Source organism: Dipodascopsis tothii (genome assembly GCF_038497935.1).
Source record: "Dipodascopsis tothii strain CBS 759.85 unplaced genomic scaffold V1510scaffold_4, whole genome shotgun sequence".
In the NCBI taxonomy this organism is placed as follows: domain Eukaryota; kingdom Fungi; phylum Ascomycota; class Lipomycetes; order Lipomycetales; family Lipomycetaceae; genus Neoaidaea; species Neoaidaea tothii.
This window is the reverse complement of record NW_027117988.1, coordinates 184,094-200,515: the sequence shown is the minus strand read 5'-3', so window position 1 is coordinate 200,515 and position 16,422 is coordinate 184,094. Positions and strand designations below refer to the sequence as shown.

Here is a 16,422-nt window from a genome sequence, read left to right as displayed (position 1 = left end):
CCCGGCGGCCGGTGCCGGGGCCGAGGACGCGGCGGCGCCGACGATAAATACGTTTACAAATCCTCCGTGGACCGCACACGACGGAGCCCCGGATCCCGGCCTGAGCCCGGCTCGGACTATAGTGTACGCATAGAGAATTGCATCTTCCTCGGACGCCGCCGCCCAGCGCCCGTCTGTCGCCCGAGCCCGCCCACGAACTCGCGCCGCCGCATGCTGACGATAACGGTCCCGCACCGGCCACCGATTCGCGCCCAGCCACGGTTGCTGGCATCTCGGCTAGCACCGCCACGCGGGTAACACGACGCGCACAAACGTGCATTAGCGCCAGTCTCGGGTAACCCCGGCCTGTGCGCGTTGGCAATGGACGGCCAGGTGACGATCACCCTGCCGGCGGCCGCACTGCCCCTGGCGGCTGGTGTGCTGGCGCTGGCCGGCCACTTTGTCGCTAGTGGCTTGACGTGGCGTCAGTTCGTCCGTCGGCTAGCAGTCGCGGCCGGCGCCTTGGCCCTGGCGGCGGCGGCCGGCGCGCTGGCTGCAGCGACCGGCGCCACAGCTGCTCTGCTGGCAGCGGCTGCAGACCGCGCCCGTCGCTGGCGGTGCCGGCACTGCGGCCGTCGGCCGCGCTGGTGGCCGCCGCCGGCAGTGGGTGGTGCCGGCCCGGCGTGGGGGGCAGGTCCGGACAGCGCACTGCTACCCGTGACCGGGTCCGCGCCGCACACCCTGGTGGATTTGCGGACCCGGTCCGCGGACCTGGCAGCACGCGTGTTGGCCCGCACGGCCAGCGCTCCCGGCGTACCCACCCGCGCGCCAGCACGTGCGTTGGCACGGGGCCCGCGGCGGGGGCCACGCCGGCAGCCCGCGGCCCGCGACACGCGGCCGTACGCAGTCCAGCTGGTCCTGTTTGTCTATGACCTCCAACGCAAGCGGCGCGACCGCCGCCGCCGCGGCCGCGATCGCGGAGGACCAGCGATGCCGACAGCCACGGCCGCGGCCGCCGCCTTGGCAAGCGCGACTGTGGCTGCTGTGACGGCATGCGCGGCTGTGGCTGCCTACGCGGGCGACCGTGCCATGGCAGGCGCGGGGGGCACGGGTGCCGCAGGCGCCGCGGGGGTCGCGGACGCACGCGTGGACGCGGTCGCGTCAACGGAGTCGCTCGCGACGCGCGCGGAACGGGCTGTGGACCGCGCGCCGGACCGCAGCGCTGATCGGGTCGCGGACCGGGTGGTGGACCGTGGCGCAGATTGGGCCGCCGATCCAAGCCCTGATCGGGTCACGTTCCTGGCGGACCCGGTCCGGGTCCCAGCGGACTCAGTCCGCATTTTGGCACGTTCGCTGTCGGATCCTGCGCACCCCCTGGCGGACTCGGTCCCGGACCTAGTCACGCGTTCGGCGGCACAGCAGGCCGCAGCCCCTGCGCTCGCCGCAATTACCCCTACGGAGGCGCCCCTGGCAGCAGCGGACGTCGCAGAAGTGCCACGGCCCGGCCTCTGCGCCAGTGGACTGATGTGGCCTCGGGCGTCCACTGGCCGCCCCGCATCCACTGGCCGCCCACCAGCTAGTGGCCCGTCTAGTGGCCGCCCTGGGCTTACCCTCATTTCCGGTCTGGTGTCACTGCTTATCCACCACATCATCCTCCACCATCTCCTGGAATTCCTGCTACTCCTCCTTTTCTTGACATCAAATTCTTTCCATTTCTCGACCGATCTTCTGTCAAAGCTTTATCATCTACGCTTTCCAGCTCGAATCTCCGACATGTCCTCTGAGGTAACCCATCCGTTCCCGGGCGATCGCGGCCGTTGATGGCTTCGTGCTGGCGACGTGGCCAGAATTGCGGCATTGTTTGTTTACCATCGGTCAGCAACTGCTAGCTGGCCATCCGCCTTCCGAGTCCGTCGCCGGCACCGTGTGGCTGCTGCTGTCCGCCGTCGGCTGCTGTTGCACACGCGTCGCTCCCTGGAGGGCGGGCGTGCACTCCAGGGCGCTGACGCTGTCGCGCTGGCGCAGCTGCAGCCACGGCTGCAATTGGCGCGGCAGCCGCTGCCCTGCGATAGCGACGCCTCTTCCCCCCCGCGGTCGCGCCGCTGCAGAGAACAAGCTGACCGCGCAGAGAGAAACCAAGACCTTCCTGGCCCGGCTGTGTGAGCAGGCCGAGCGCTACGATGGTAAGTGTCCGACTTCCAGGCTTTTCTAACAATAGAAATGGTCACGTACATGAAGGTAGGCGGCGTACGCCGCAGGCGCTAACCCCCACAGGACGTGGCCAAGCTCGGCGAGGAGCTCTCCGTCGACGAGCGCAACCTGCTCTCCGTCGCGTACAAGAACGTGATCGGCACGCGTCGTGCCAGCTGGCGCATTATCTCGTCGATCGAGCAGAAGGAGGAGGCTAAGAAGTCGGACGCCCACGTCGCCCAGATCAAGGAGTACCGCTCCAAGATCGAGCAGGAGCTTGAGGGTGTCTGCGGCGACGTGCTCGCCGTCCTGGCCGAGTTCCTTATCCCGCGCGCTGGCAACGGCGAGTCCAAGGTCTTTTACTACAAGATGAAGGGCGACTACCACCGCTACCTCGCCGAGTTCGCCTCTGGCGACAAGCGCAAGGAGGCGGCCGCGGCCGCGCTCGATGCCTACAAGTCGGCCACCGACATTGCGCAGACCGACCTGACCCCGACACACCCTATCCGCCTCGGCCTGGCCCTCAACTTCTCGGTGTTCTACTACGAGATCCTGAATTCGCCCGACCGTGCCTGCCACCTCGCCAAGCAGGCCTTTGACGATGCTATCGCCGAGCTCGACTCTCTCTCCGAGGAGTCGTACCGCGACTCGACCCTTATCATGCAGCTCCTGCGGGACAACCTTACGCTCTGGACGAGCGACCTGGACGAGACTGGTGAGTGCCCCCCCTTCCGCCGCTGACTTTAGCCGACAAGGAGCCTGAGAAGAAGGATGCTGGGGCTGAGGACGAGACCAAGGAGTAGACTCAAAAGCATCATGTGTGTAGTTTATTTTGATTGTCTTGCGTTCTGTCGCTAGGATAACACTGATTTTTAAACCTCTTTAAAAGTCTGCTGAAATTTTGATCGTCTGGCCGCGTTGTGTAATCTATCTATTTTTCCTATCTGTGGCCTGCCTGCGTCGCCGGCCGTGCGCGGCTATGCTGTTGCGCGCCCATCCCCAGCCCTGAAACATTCCGTGCGGCCCATTTCTCCCGCCGGCCCAAACCCTCTCCGCATGGCTTCCGACGTCATTCCCCGGGTCTCGGCCATTTCGGCCGCCGTCACGCGTGTGCTTGGCTGCAATCCGGGCCCGTTCACGCTCCAGGGCACCAACACGTATCTGGTCGGTCGCGGCCGCCGTCGCGTGCTTATCGATACCGGCCAGGGTGTGCCCGAGTACGAAACTGTGCTGGCAGAACACGTCGCGTCGAACGACGTCGACGTCTCGGACGTGCTGCTGACGCATTGGCACAAGGACCATGTGCTTGGTGTCGACTTTGTGCGACGGCTGTTTCCGCGCGCGGCGCTGTGGAAGTTTCCAGACGATCACGACGCCGAGCATGCTTGGGCGTCCGATATCCGGCCGATCGCCGACATGGCCACCTTCGACGTCGACGGTGGCGTTTTGACGGCGTGGCACACGCCTGGCCACACAGCTGACCACTGCATGTTCCACTTTGCTGACGGCGCTGGCGGCGCGCTGTTTACGGGTGACACGATCCTCGGCGCCGGATCATCTGTGTTTGAGGACTTGCACAGCTACATGACCACGCTGGGGCTGGTCCGCGACCGGCTCGCGGGCTCGACATGGCAGGTGGGCGAGCTATACCCGGCACACGGCCCTGTGGTCCGAGACCCGCGAGCTAAGGTGGCTGAGTACATCAAGCACCGCCTTGACCGCGAAGACCAGATAGTGGCGGTCACGCGTGATCTGGGGACAAGCGGCCCGGTCGACGCGGCCGCCATCGTCGCCGTGCTCTACAAGGAGGTCAATCCGGCGGTGTGGCCGCGGGCCGAGCGCGGCGTGGTCCAGCACCTGAACAGGCTGGCGGCCACTGGACGGATGGAGGCTGTGGGGGACCGCTGGCAGGTCCGTGACCCGTGACCTCTCGTGACGCGACCCGCCTACCTGGACTCAGTCCGCGGGGCAGAGTACCCCTCAAAACGCGCTGCTCGGGTAGAGTCGCTTACGTTGCCGAATGCAGCGCGTCTAGAGCCGGAACAACCGACGGGTGTGTGCTCGTGTTACCGTCTGTCGCAACGGTGGGCACACGACCCGCAACACGCAAGTCGCCGGTTCATAGCGAGACAAGGTACTTTCATTACACGGCCTAGGCAAGCACTCCGGCAGCCACGAGAACGGCTACAAGACCGAACAGAGCGCCACGACCTCCAGCGGGGGCTGCGGCTGAGGAGCTGGTGCTCGTCGCAACCGACGACGACGCAGTCGCGGTCTCGGTCGCATCGGCCGAGTCAGTGGATGCGTCCGTAGACGACGAGCTGGCGCGGGCCGACGACTTGAGTGTGGTGTCAGTCGCCGTAGACGAGACAGCCGATCCCGTGGCCGTCGCCGACACGGACGTGGTCGGCGACGACTGCTGCGACGCGGCCGCGGAGGATGCCGGCTGCTGGCCCAGGGTCGAAGCCTGCGCCCAGGTGGACTCCTGAGCCCAGGTAGACTGCTGGGCCCAGGTCGACTCTTGCGCCCAGGTGGACTCCTGCGCCCATGTGGACTCCTTTGCCCAGGTAGACTCCTGCGCCCATGTGGACTCCTTCGCCCATGTAGACTCTTGCGCCCAGGTGGACTCCTTAGCCCAGGTGGACTCCTGAGCCCACGTCGACTCCTGAGCCCAAGTAGACTCTTGTGCCCACGTGCTGTAGTCGCTGACGGCCGCGCTCGCCACCGAGTGAGCAACCGAGGTTGCCACACCGGCAACCGTGCTGGCGCCGGCAACGGCTGCGCTCGTGAGCGCACTGACGGCGGACTGGACGGCCGAGCCTGCCACACCGAGGTCGGAGCATATGTCCTGGCGTCAGAGCACTCTTGTGGCTACCTACCGTGTCACAGTCTCCCGCCGCAAGGACAGACGCCAGCTGCAGAGCTAGAGCAGCAATAGCCAGGATCGGAGAACGCATGGTGATCTGTTGCCGTTTACATCGGCGGCGACGGCCTTTTATAACGCCGACGCCCCTGTTGCTAAAGAGAAACCGCCGGGCTATCGGGCGACGCGCCGCACGTCCTTGGCCGTCCCCGGTTGCCGGGGTCACCGGATGCCGTGGAGCAGACGCGCGGCCGCATGCGCCTCACGCAGTGTGTGCCTAACGCACGACACGCGCCAGTCACCTTACCCGCAACACGCAGGAAGCAATATGCAGGTCACTAGACCAGCACAGCCTAGCCTCGTGTCGTGTCGTCGACTGTTGACGGCGGCTGCGCGGATCACAGCGCGCAGGTCTATTATTAGGCGGGCGCGGACTCGAGGCTTGGCTGCATCCCGCAGGCTGCCGCCATGCACCCGCGGCCTGTCTACACGCCGGCGAACAGGCCGATCGCGCGCCAGGGCGTTTGGTCTGTCATAAGGGAGTGATCTGGGCACGCCCAGGTGCAGTCATAATGGCGTCAGACGACCGGACCGGACTGCGCCTCAGTCACACTGCTGAGCCGAGCCGCACGAGCCGAGGTCTGCACAGCCACAGGACTGCTGCCGACTCCGCGTCTGTGTCGCGTACACCCGCGGGCCGACCGGTCCGACGGGTGCGCTGTCGCGGCCAAAAACAACAAAAATTGAGAGCCACGAGATTCGAACTCGCGCATCCGAAGATATCAGAGATTTAAGGGCGTGAGACCTAAATCTGACGCCATAGACCACTCGGCCAAGCTCCCAATGATAGTCAAAGCTTGTCCGTTTGCGTATGTATTGCGCAGAGTGCGCTAGCACACCCTAGCCCCGTTACCCTCCCCGGTCCGCGTCCGGCCCCTTTATCGGCTCGTACGCGTACGGTGTCTGGCGTGGGGGCGCCGGCAGCGAACTTTGCCGGCGCCCGTGTCGAGCTAGCCGCAGCATACCCGCATGAGCGCGTAGGCGCGGCCGGCGCGCGCGCGCAGCGGCGCAGCAAGAGGCGCGCCTCCTTGCCGCCTGCGGACTGTCATGTAAAGCTCAGGGGGGCAGTGGTGTTGGGAGTAACAGTGGCTAAAATGACGTGCGCGCAGACCACTCTACCTCCATGCGTCCGCATGTCCGCAGACCGGATACCTGTCAGATCTAGTGGACGCCGCGGCCGTATCCGACGCGCCACGCAGACCCTGACTCAGGCGCGACTTGGCAACACCGCTGTGCGGACGCGAATTGTTGGTGCACCGCCGGCTCGGGCAGTGGTCGCTTTAGTGGTGTCCGTGGTTAGGGCACGTTTCCGCGATAGTCAATTGATACAACAACTCCGCAACCAAGCGCACGAACCGCAGTTCGCACACGTTCAAGCGAGACCTCAGGCTGCCCAGCGCCCGCCAGTGCTCTGCAGCGATAGATTCGGCCCCGAACGACCGCCACGCGGCGCCGCACGCGCTCTCGAAGCTTTCCACTGGACAGCTGTCCGACTAACGACTTTTGCGTCGCCCCCAGGGTCTTGCGACGCCGACCAAACACTCCTCCGCGCGGCCCCTGCGCGTATTGACGGCTGCCCGCACCCGCCGCGAGCGTGCAGCACTTGCCCTGACCGGTGCGCGTGTCCGCGCGCGCTACTGGCCGTCCACAGACTGTGGCCAGCTTCCCCGCCTGCAAGTCCGAGTGCGATGAAATGAGCAACCCGCCGCCTGACCCCGCCAACGACCCCGTCGCGCGGCTGTTTCCGACGCTGGACAGTCAGCCGGCGACGGTGTCGCTCGCTCAGCCTTACACGCCGCTGTACGCGGCCGACGACGCCCTTTCGGAGGACTTCAACATTGACGACTACGACGCCGGACCGGCGGTCGACCTGCGGTCGGCCTATCCCGAGACCTTTGGCCGGCCAGACTCGGCGCTGACAGACACACTGTCGTCGCTGGACGGCGCGGCCTACGACACTTCGCACACGGTCGTGCCCGGCAAGTCGTTCGAATCGGCCACCAAGAGCCTGTCGTCGTTCTCGCCCGACTCAGGCGACTCGCTCAACTCGCGTGCGTCGCCGTCGCTGTTCCCGTCGACGGCGGCTATCTTGGGCCGCGCGCCGACGACGACAACGTACGACGCACCGCCGTTTGCGCGCACTACGACCGATGCCTCGTTGCCGCCAGCCGACGCCGACCCGGCGTTCGCCAACGCACTGCCGCCGTACTTTGCAGGGCCGCTGACGCCGTACCGGTCGGCCAACTCGCTCGCGTCGACGTTCATTATAGACGATGCGGCATCCGGCACCGGAGGCGCGCACATCATTGACGATGCCGCCGGCGGCGTCCCCCACCGGCCGCGCAAGCGGCACGGGTCGAGCTCCGGCCGTCGGCGCCGGCTCTTTGGCCGCAAAAAGACCGCCGACGTCACGCTCGAGCCCGTGGACCGCGACGCGGACTGGTACTGGGGCGAGGACGACAGCTACCCCAACAATGCGTCCGAGAACTCGTCGAACCTGCAGCTGCGCTACGGCGAGGGCGGCACGTACACGCGGCGGCCGTCGCGGCCGCGCCTGCCGAGCGACATCGACGGCGCGTCCGCGTTCGACCGGCCGATGACGGCCGAGTCCGACTACAGCCGCTCGGTCTGGCGCAAGTCCGGCCGGGTCCTCGGCCGGCCGTGGGGCCGCGATTTCGACGACAGCGAGCCGTACAGCGACCTGCACCGGACGCTGCGCCGCCGGCACATCCAGATGATCGCTGTCTGCGGCGTGCTCGGCAACGGCCTCTTCATCGGCATCGGCAAGACGCTGGCCAGCGCCGGGCCGCTGGGTCTGCTGATCGGCTTTGCGCTCACGGGCGCCATTGTCTACTCGGTCCTCGTCAGCTTCGGCGAGATGGTGGCGCTCATCCCCATCGCCGGCGGCATCTCGGCGTTCGGCTCTCGCTTCGTGGACGACGCGCTCGGCTTTGCGCTCGGCTTTTGCTACTGGTTCTCGCTCGCCATCGCCGTGCCGACCCAGGTCATCTCGGCCTCGATCCTGCTCACGTACTTCCAGCCGTTCAATCCGTGGAACATCGACCCGGCCGTGCTGGGCGTGTCGTTTCTGTTCGTCATCATCCTGATCAACTCGTTCAAGGTCCGGGTCTACGGCGAGATCGAGTACGCGTTTGGCTACATCAAGCTCGTCCTTGTGTTCGGGCTTATCGTGTTCATGTTTGTCGTCAACCGCAGCCGGCTCCCGTCCGAGGCCGGCAAGACGACGATCTTCCCGGTCAACTTCACGTACTGGGACTCGGGCGTCGACCCGGACTACGGCCCGTTCCGGCCGGCGTTCTACGTGACGGCCACACACAAGATCTCGGGTGCGACCGGGCGGCTGCTGATGATCTGGACGGTGGTCACCCAGTCCGTCTACTCGTTTTCGGGCACCGAGCTGGTCGCGCTGACGGCCGGCGAAGCCAAACACCCCCGGCGGTCGCTGCCGTCGGCCACCAAGCAGATCTTCTGGCGCATTTTCATTCTCTACATGCTTTCGGCGTTCGCCGTCGGACTCAACATGTACGCCGGCAACTCGTCGCTGCCGTCGTTCTACACGCCGTGGAAGACGTTTTCGTCGCGGGACGTGTCGTGGTCGTACTCGACGGCGTCGGTCGGCAACTGCAACGTCGGCACGGTCACCTGGCTTGGTTTCTCGGGCGCGACCGCGTCGCCGTGGATCATCGCACTGCAGGAGGCGGGCCTCTGCGTGGGAGCCGCTGTGGTGGTGTGCTGGTTTGTGTTTTGCGCGTGGTCGGCCGGAAACTCGTACCTGTATGCGTCGTCGCGCACGCTGTACGCGCTGGCGGTGCAGGGCAAGTTCTTCCGGGTGTTTCGGCGGTGCACGCGGGACGGCGTGCCGTACGTGGCGCTCATCTTTACGTTCACGATTGGCATGTCTGCGTTCTTGGCGCTGTTTCCGAACTCGAACGCCATCAAGATCTACTACTGGATCCGCCGGCTGACGTCGGTTCCGGGCACGCTCGTGTGGGCCGGCATCTGCTTGTCGTACATCCGGTTCTACCACGGGCTGCGCCTGCGCACCGACATTGTGCAGCGCGACGCGCCGTCGTATCCGTACCGGTCGCCGTTCCAGCCATACACGGCGTACTTTGGACTCGTTGGCTGCCTGCTCATGGTCGTCTTCAACGACATGACGATCTTCATCCAGTTCGAGTGGCAGTACCTGTTCTCGTCCTACGTCTCGCTCGTGTTCTTTTTGCTGTGTTTCTTGAGCTACAAGTACTGGCGGCAGACCAAGATCGTGCCGCTCGAGCACATGGACCTGGACCTCGGTCGCCGCGAGATGGACCAGTACGAAGCCGAGACTGCGGTCGAGCGCGAGCGCAACGAGAAGCGCGTGTCGCGCAAGTCTGTGTGGCGCTTCATCAAGATGCTCATGGTATAGCGGCATATAGCCGCTGTGGCGTATTGCCGCCGAGGCCCACACAGCCACAGGCAGGCATATAGCCGCGCACCCTTTGGCGGAGCCGCCGGCGTGCATACAGCCGCCCAACGCACCCTACAAGCAACCGCTAGACCCATATAGCCGCCATATAACCGCCGGAGGCCATATAACCGCAGGCCTCCGGGTGTACAGTTGTACAATTTGTCATAATATTCATTGTCTACCTAAAGACTCCCTTTACACAGTGTTCATACCCGAGGCAACAGCGGCCGCGTGAGCGTTCTCGTTCTCCTGCAGAGTCTCAAACTCGTTGTTGGCCGTGCCGCGACCGCGGCTGGCGTCGGGCGCGTTCGGGTCATCGTACAGCAGAGCAGTGCCGTCCGAGTCCTGGTCCGGGTTGGCAGTCTCGTACTGCAGGTACTTGAGCGTCTTGTAGAGACCGACGGCCAGGAAGGTGCCGAGAATCGGACCCAGCCAGTAGATCCAGTGGTAGTTCGGGAACGAGCGGTTGGCGATGGCCGGACCGAACGAACGGGCAGGGTTGATACCGGCGCCGGTGTAGTACACACCGACCAGGTGACCGATGAAGATCGAGAAACCGATGCCGAGCGGCGCCATGTACGTGGCGCGGTGCTTCTCGGCAGCCAGCATGAGCACGGTAATGACCAGCATGGCCGTCAGGAACATCTCGATGAACAGACCACGCGAGCGCGAAACGCCGTTGCCGAGCGCGTTGGAGAACAGCACCGGTCCGGGCGTCAGCACCGACACGACGGCAGCAGCGCACATACCGGCGATGACCTGAGTCACGCACAGCAGGGCACAACGGACGGCGGAAATGGCGCCGATCAGGAACAGGGCAAGCGACACACACGGGTTGAACGCACCACCCGAGACACGGTAGAACACGAACACGTTGGTCGCGAGCGAGAAGCCGAAACCAAGCGAGATCATGATCAGCTGGCCGGGGTTCGAACCGTTCGAGGCCAGGTTCGGGTCTTCGTTGGCGATCTGAGCGATCGCAAACGCGAAGAACAAGAACATGAACGTTCCGACAAACTCGCCGAGCATGGCAATCAGGTGGATACGCCAGCGGTTGCCCATGCCGAACGGACGCGGAGGCTCCTTGGCCATCTGCGAGTTGTACGAGCTGCGGTTGGCAAGCTGCCGGCCGCCGACCTTCTCGCTGTTGTAGCCGCCGTCGCCTCTGTTGCCGACAGCAGTCATGTCGGTACCAGCGGAGCGCAGACGCGAATGGTCGTTGGAGTAGTCAGCACCGGTGCCGTAGCTGTTGCCGTTGTAGTCGGCGCCAGCGTTGGCGTTGTAGCCCTCGGTGCCGTAGTTGGCCGAGGCGGTACCGTAGTTGGTGCCGGCGGCATAGCTGCCGTCGGTGCCAGCGTAGCCGTCGGCGCCGGTGGCGCCGGTGGTGCCAGTGTAGCCGGCATCGGCGTAGTCGGCGCCACGGGCGTAGTCGCCGGTGGACGCGTCGACGCCGGTGCCGGAGGCCACACCACCAGTCGTGGTGCTAGCGCTGTAGCCAGCGCCCGAGTAGTTGGCACTGTCAAGGCCAGACTCAGGCAGCTCCTGGGCTCCGTGCAGGTCATAGTTTCCTCCGAGCTTGGAGTCGACCTTTGAGTAGGCGTCACGGGCGTCACGCACACCCGAGTTTAGGAAGCGCTCCTCCGCCTTGGCAGGGATATCTTTGAGATTCGACATTGCTAAGTTTCGTAGAACAGTCTCTGAACCGGCATATTGGATCAAACACCGCCTTTATATTTACCAGCCGGCTGGAGACAAGGCTAGGCTCGGCTTCTTTGTCCCCATGCGACGTCTTTGTGCGTGCTATTTACGGACGCGTTCTAACCTCTCTGAGAGACGAGAGCGGCGCGTGGCCAGCGAAGCGAGACCGGTTACCGGCAAGCAGATGCGCCCACCGGTCGAGGCATGCTCTCGCTTGTGGAAGATGGAATCCACGTAGGCCACGGCGTCTTTGTCGCGCCTGCGGGAGATGACAATAACGAGGAGATGAGATGGGCGTGGCTAAACTTGGGAAGTCACTAGCTGGACCCGGAATTGAGTTTCGCTACACAACGGGTACTACCTAAACAAAGAAGGTAGAGATGCATGTTGTTCGATCTGCATGTATTAGGTTTGGTGCGATTTGATCACAGATCTGGTCACACACTAGCCGACTTCCATGCAGTAGAGGCGAGCCAGGAGCCCGGCGCCCGGCGCCGCGCCGGAACGCAGGGGCGCCGCATGGCCGTCGATAGCTGAAGTCTACGTCCGCGTTCCGCGGCAGTCTTTGTCTCAAATAGTTTTCCATTGTCCTTGGCCTCCGTGTACAGGCCTCCAGCGGCCGGGCGGCTGCCGCCGGTCGTCACAGGCTAGCGTCCGAGCGAGACGTTCACTCTCAGTCCCCGGTGCCCGAGCCGGTCGAGCGCGCTCACGAGCTCGCGCCAGCAAGCGGCGACGCCTCGTCCGATGCGATCGGCTGCTTGCCAGACTCCTTGCCGGACGGCGCGCCCGGCGCGTACGGCTCCTGCACCTGGTCAGGCTGCGGTCCCGGCTGTCCGGGCTGCTCACCAGGTTGACTCTCGCCGTCGGCCAGCGGCAGCGCCACCGACCGGACCGCACCTGCCGAGGCCACGATCGTCGAAAACACCGTGAGAATGGTCGCGATCACAAACGCAAAGATCCACTGGAGCGAGATCACTCGCTCGATGAACTGGGTCACACCCAGACCCCACATCAGCCACGCAAACGCGTAGCCCAGCGCCCAGTCGCCGTACGCAAGCAGGTGCAGGCCCGGCGCCGCCAGGAACGCCCACACAAACAGGTTGGCAAACACCCGGGCGGCTGTCGAGTGCGCGTGCACGGCGATCGAGCCGTTCCAAAACACGCAGTAGAACGTCCACGCCAGCGGCATAGCCGACGTCGCGACGTGGATCGTCACGTAGTCCATCAGTGTGGGCAGTCCGAATGACCGCAGCGCATGGTACATAGACGCGATGTTGACGAAGTTCAGCACGGCGACGACCATCGAGAGCACGTAGTGGCCGTGGCTGAACAGCAGAAGCCAGACGAAGTGCAGGGCATTGTATGTCACCAGCGTCCAGCCTGACCGCGCCGCATTCGGATTGTTGATCCACAGCTGGTGCAGGAACGCAACCTGGAAGAAGAACGCCGAGACCCAGAAAAACCAGATGAAGACGGCGCTGGCGGTGAAAGCCGTGTGCTCGGCGAAGAAGAGCTCGTGCGAGTGCGAAATGCCTCGGCCAAATAGGTAGTAGAAGGTCGCAATAAGCGTCACGCCGGACGACGCCACGGCAGAGCCCTTGAGGACCTCGGGTTGCGTGTAGTAGGCCATAGTGGAGTGAGATGAGGTGGGATCGGAGGGACAGATCGATTCTTATATTTACGATCGACGGCGAAAACAGACTACAGACTAGGCCGGGCACCTCCGCGACCACCCATGGGCAGCAAGTACCCCTGGAAGATCGTGCCGGCGGAGTCCGGGATCGGGCGCCTGGTGCCTGGCCGCGCGGCGAGAGGGACTTGGTTGGGGGCCGCCGGACATGGCCGAACATGACGTCGGGGTTACCCGGGGCTGGACACCCCGCTCGGTTGGCCACGCCGCCTGCGGCGCGACGACGGCACACGACCGCGAACGACGGGCTACGGGCCAGCGAAAGGTCAAGAGCGATCCTCAGGGCCGCCGTCGACCAAGAGAGCAGAGTAGGCCAGCCGTAGAGGGATGCCGCCATTGCCATACGCTCCCAACGGTTGTGGCGGCGCCGCACGCTGCACCAAGCTGTGGCGAGCGCGATGGCCGCATCACTCTGGCCCCTACCGGTCTCTCGTGCAGCCACCGTGAGCTGCAGCTGCGATCGCCGCAGGGTTACGTCACCTCACAGCAACTCCCAAGAGAAGTAATCACGTGCATATAGCCGCAGTTCCTGAATCGTCGGCCCGCGCACTGCCGACGCCACGCCAGTTCGTGTCTGCGAGGCCGGCAGGCGCCGGCAGGCGCCGGCAGGTGCCTCCACGAACTGGCCAGGCCACTGATTGGTAACGGTGTCGCCCCACAGACTCGGCCACGCGGGCCACTCCACGCCGTCCATCGTAACACCAGACCAGCGGACGAGGGAGCCGGTACTGGCCGTGTCCGCCGCGCCGCTGGGTCCGCGTCGCTCGTGCGCGCCGAGCGTCGTCCGCTGCAGGCCGGCTCGCGTCGGCACACGGCCGCACGGGCGGCATGCTACCGCAGCCGCCGCCCGGGTAACAGCGCGATGCCGGGTACGGTCGGGTACGGCCCGGTGTGCGCCGCGCTTGGTGGGTACGACCTCGCGCGTATCCGGGTACCGCGGACCCGGCATAGCTCGTACTACCCCGGGCCGGAGGTACCCGCGGAGACGGGTCAACGCCGACCGCGGCTGTCCCGCCCCCACGCCGGCGGCGAGGCGCCGCGGCCGGCGTGCCCGCCGCCGCCGCGCCCCCGGCCGTCGTCCGCCGCCGTCCGGCCGCCCGTGCCGCCGTCGGCCGCCCCGGCCCGAGTGGGCGGGGTTATGTCCGCGCGGGTGCCACCGGGCCTAGGCCGGCCCACGTCTCACGGGCCGGCGGACCCCTGCGCTAATTGCGACCCAGGATGGGACCCGTACCCTGAGTGGCACCCGACCCACTCAGGCCCACCGATCGCACCCACCGACCCCGTCTACCCAACCACCACTAGGAATTTTGCTGGCTCGGCCGGTCAAACATACCCAAAGACGCGTGCAATTCCACGAATCGACGCAGAATCGGGCACGGTCAGCGCAGCGCAACCCGTGCACGTCAGATCAGTGGCCAGAGCAGTGCCGGCAGGTTCGGCACAGTCAACACAGGGCACAGGCCCGTGGTCAGGTGAGTTTCTGGGGCAGCAGGTTGAATTTGCTAACCGAAAGAGCGGGTATAGGCTCGGCGCAACGCAGCCCACACAGGCCTCCACGCCCCCAGGCCGTCCCGGGAAGCTCCAGACGGGCCCCGACAGCAGCGGCACGACCGTCGCCGCAGCACAGAGCGCGCACGGCGCGAGTGGCATGAACCGCGGCGCACTGGCGCAGACGCCGCGCCGCGAAATGGCTGGCGGATCTGGCAGTTCAGGCTCCAGCGCGGCCGACAACAACTCGTCGGTGTCGTCGATAGACCCTGACCAGTCGCTGGACGCCGATGCCGACAAGAAGAAGCAGGAGAAGTCATGGGTGTGGAATTACTTCGTGAAGGAGAACCGGTCGGACGGCGGAATCTACGCGTCCTGCCAGGTCGTGGTCTCAGCTGAGGACGCCGAGGGCCCAGAGGACACCGGGCCGGCCGTAACGGCCGCTGTGGGCACTGCGGGCCCTGGCCGCCGGCTATGCCAGACGCAGTACAAGTGCAACCAGGGCACCAAGAACATGATCCGGCACCTGATCAACGGCCACCACATCTTCAAGACCACGACGATTCCAGGGGACACAGGCGCGAACACGCGCAAGATCCGCAGCGAGACTGGCGCGGGGAAGAACAACCGCCACTGGGCAGAGGACGAGCTGCTGGGGCTGTTGAAAGCGTACCAGGAGGTCAAGAACGCGCGTGGCGTGGACGGCGACAAGTTCGACGAGCTCATCGAGGAAATCTTCACGGTCTTCCATCGGCTGATCCCCGCTGCTACGCGGTCGCCTAAGGCGCTGTATGAGAAGTTCGGCTCGCTTGTGGCTACTTATCGGTACATCTCCGAGCACGCGACGCATGCGCACTCCCGCGGAACGTCTTCGTGGTGGGACCTCGAGGAGCAGGACCAGCGCCGGATGCTGGGCAAGAACCGCATGCCGATCTCGAAGGCGGTGTACTCGACGATTGGCCTGGTGCTGCCGCGTTCGCTGCTCAAGCTGACGACGTTTGACGACCTGCCGTCGGCCGACGGACAGAGTGTCTCGCCGGCACCGCAGCCGGCGCCGCAACCGGCGCTACTGCCGGCGCCGGCGCCGGCTACGCGCGCACCGCGCACGGCTACTCCGACGCAGGCGAGCACCGCTCCGCCGCCGCCGGCGCCAGCCAGCCAGGCCCGCGCCGGCCGCGGCCCGGTCGCGGATCCGAACCAGCCGCAGTGGTTCTACAACCTGCCGAACGTGCCACTGCCTGCGGCCCCGTTCCCGGTGGGCAAGCGTGGGGCGGACGACGGCGAGTCGTCGTCGGCGTCGTCGTCGGATGATTCGGACGACGCCGATGACGCACCGGCCTTCCGTGGCTCGGTCGGTTTCGGCCTGGACCTCCCCCGCAAGCGCGCGCGCACTGCCGCCGCGCCGGCCGCGGTGCCACCGCCCGCTGCGGCGGCGCCGGCCGCGTTCACGCCGACGAACGTGCCGCCAGCGGCTGTGCCGGGCGCGGGCAGCAAGATCAACACGGACGACATGCAGCAGCTACTACTGAACGTCCTCGTCCAGGGCGAGCAGAACCGTCGGATGATGATGCAGCAGCAGGAGCAGCTCGTCGGCACCCTGCGCAAGCTGGCTAAGCGCGAGGAGAAAGTCAGCCGGGTGATGGAAGACGTCCGCCGGGTTATGGAGGACGTGCGCCGATCTGTCGGCCGCGAATAGGCGAACGAACGAACAACGATACCAGTGCTACGCACGCTACGCTACCCGCTCTCTGCGATTTTGTTATTTTACTGTAAACTAGGATCCCAGCTTTGGTTCGATAGATTGCTAATGGAAGGTCGGGGACGGCACGGCCGAGGCCCCGAGTGTATGAAAGAAAGCCAGAGCTGGCGGCGCGCGTGGCGTGCGGCGCGGCACGCGACCTGGAACGCGCGACCCGACCCGCGGCGGTGGGAGCCGACCCGCGGCGCAGCCGACCCGACCCGCAGAGAGCGCCGACCCGCGCT

At 65.6% G+C, this 16,422-nt stretch overlaps 7 protein-coding genes and 1 non-coding gene across 8 annotated transcripts; 4 read left to right on the top strand and 4 right to left on the bottom strand.

Annotated features, from left to right (window-relative positions):
* Positions 1–1,672: 1,672 nt before the first annotated feature.
* V1510DRAFT_411358 (14-3-3 domain-containing protein) lies at positions 1,673–3,113 on the top strand. The gene is made up of 5 exons (XM_066932879.1): positions 1,673–1,764; positions 2,108–2,162; positions 2,198–2,217; positions 2,254–2,884; positions 2,917–3,113. The coding sequence occupies exons 1-5, from the start codon at positions 1,753–1,755 to the stop codon at positions 2,970–2,972; spliced, it is 774 nt and encodes a 257-aa protein (XP_066790903.1). The 5' UTR covers positions 1,673–1,752; the 3' UTR covers positions 2,973–3,113.
* V1510DRAFT_411356 (beta-lactamase-like protein) lies at positions 3,114–4,362 on the top strand. The gene has a single exon (XM_066932878.1). The coding sequence runs from the start codon at positions 3,226–3,228 to the stop codon at positions 4,093–4,095; it is 870 nt and encodes a 289-aa protein (XP_066790902.1). The 5' UTR covers positions 3,114–3,225; the 3' UTR covers positions 4,096–4,362.
* V1510DRAFT_360445 (uncharacterized protein) lies at positions 4,322–4,867 on the bottom strand (the record flags this gene model as incomplete). The annotated part of the gene is made up of 1 exon (XM_066931019.1): positions 4,322–4,867. A coding segment is annotated over one exon (546 nt), but the record flags the coding sequence as incomplete, so codon positions are not given.
* A 909-nt stretch (positions 4,868–5,776) lies between these two features.
* Positions 5,777–5,874, bottom strand: V1510DRAFT_t22. Its single transcript has one exon. It is a non-coding gene; the product is annotated as a tRNA-Leu (tRNA).
* Positions 5,875–7,688: 1,814 nt separating this feature from the next.
* On the top strand, positions 7,689–9,521 carry V1510DRAFT_360567 (amino acid permease/ SLC12A domain-containing protein; the record flags this gene model as incomplete). The annotated part of the gene is made up of 1 exon (XM_066931024.1): positions 7,689–9,521. One exon carries the CDS (start codon positions 7,689–7,691, stop codon positions 9,519–9,521), a length of 1,833 nt encoding a protein of 610 aa, XP_066790900.1.
* A 187-nt stretch (positions 9,522–9,708) lies between these two features.
* Positions 9,709–10,926, bottom strand: V1510DRAFT_411351 (aquaporin-2). The gene has a single exon (XM_066932877.1). It carries the CDS (start codon positions 10,746–10,748, stop codon positions 9,759–9,761), a length of 990 nt encoding a protein of 329 aa, XP_066790899.1. The 5' UTR covers positions 10,749–10,926; the 3' UTR covers positions 9,709–9,758.
* An 899-nt stretch (positions 10,927–11,825) lies between these two features.
* On the bottom strand, positions 11,826–12,899 carry V1510DRAFT_411349 (uncharacterized protein). Its single transcript, XM_066932876.1, has one exon. The coding sequence runs from the start codon at positions 12,889–12,891 to the stop codon at positions 11,968–11,970; it is 924 nt and encodes a 307-aa protein (XP_066790898.1). The 5' UTR covers positions 12,892–12,899; the 3' UTR covers positions 11,826–11,967.
* A 1,739-nt stretch (positions 12,900–14,638) lies between these two features.
* On the top strand, positions 14,639–16,135 carry V1510DRAFT_401215 (uncharacterized protein; the record flags this gene model as incomplete). Its single annotated transcript, XM_066932014.1, has 1 exon — positions 14,639–16,135. One exon carries the CDS (start codon positions 14,639–14,641, stop codon positions 16,133–16,135), a length of 1,497 nt encoding a protein of 498 aa, XP_066790897.1.
* Positions 16,136–16,422: the final 287 nt, after the last annotated feature.

What these genes read in the sequence shown, in the direction of transcription:
- V1510DRAFT_411351 (XM_066932877.1), bottom strand. Translation starts at nt 10,748, where the DNA reads ATGACTGCTGTCGGCAACAGAGGCGACGGCGGCTACAACAGCGAGAAG.
- V1510DRAFT_411356 (XM_066932878.1), top strand. Translation starts at nt 3,226, where the DNA reads ATGGCTTCCGACGTCATTCCCCGGGTCTCGGCCATTTCGGCCGCCGTC.
- V1510DRAFT_411358 (XM_066932879.1), top strand. An exon ending in AAATGGTCACGTACATGAAG is followed by an intron (nt 2,218 to 2,253) that starts GTAGGCGGCGTA and finishes TAACCCCCACAG; the next exon opens with GACGTGGCCAAGCTCGGCGA. An exon ending in GAGCGACCTGGACGAGACTG is followed by an intron (nt 2,885 to 2,916) that starts GTGAGTGCCCCC and finishes CGCTGACTTTAG; the next exon opens with CCGACAAGGAGCCTGAGAAG.
- V1510DRAFT_411349 (XM_066932876.1), bottom strand. Translation starts at nt 12,891, where the DNA reads ATGGCCTACTACACGCAACCCGAGGTCCTCAAGGGCTCTGCCGTGGCG.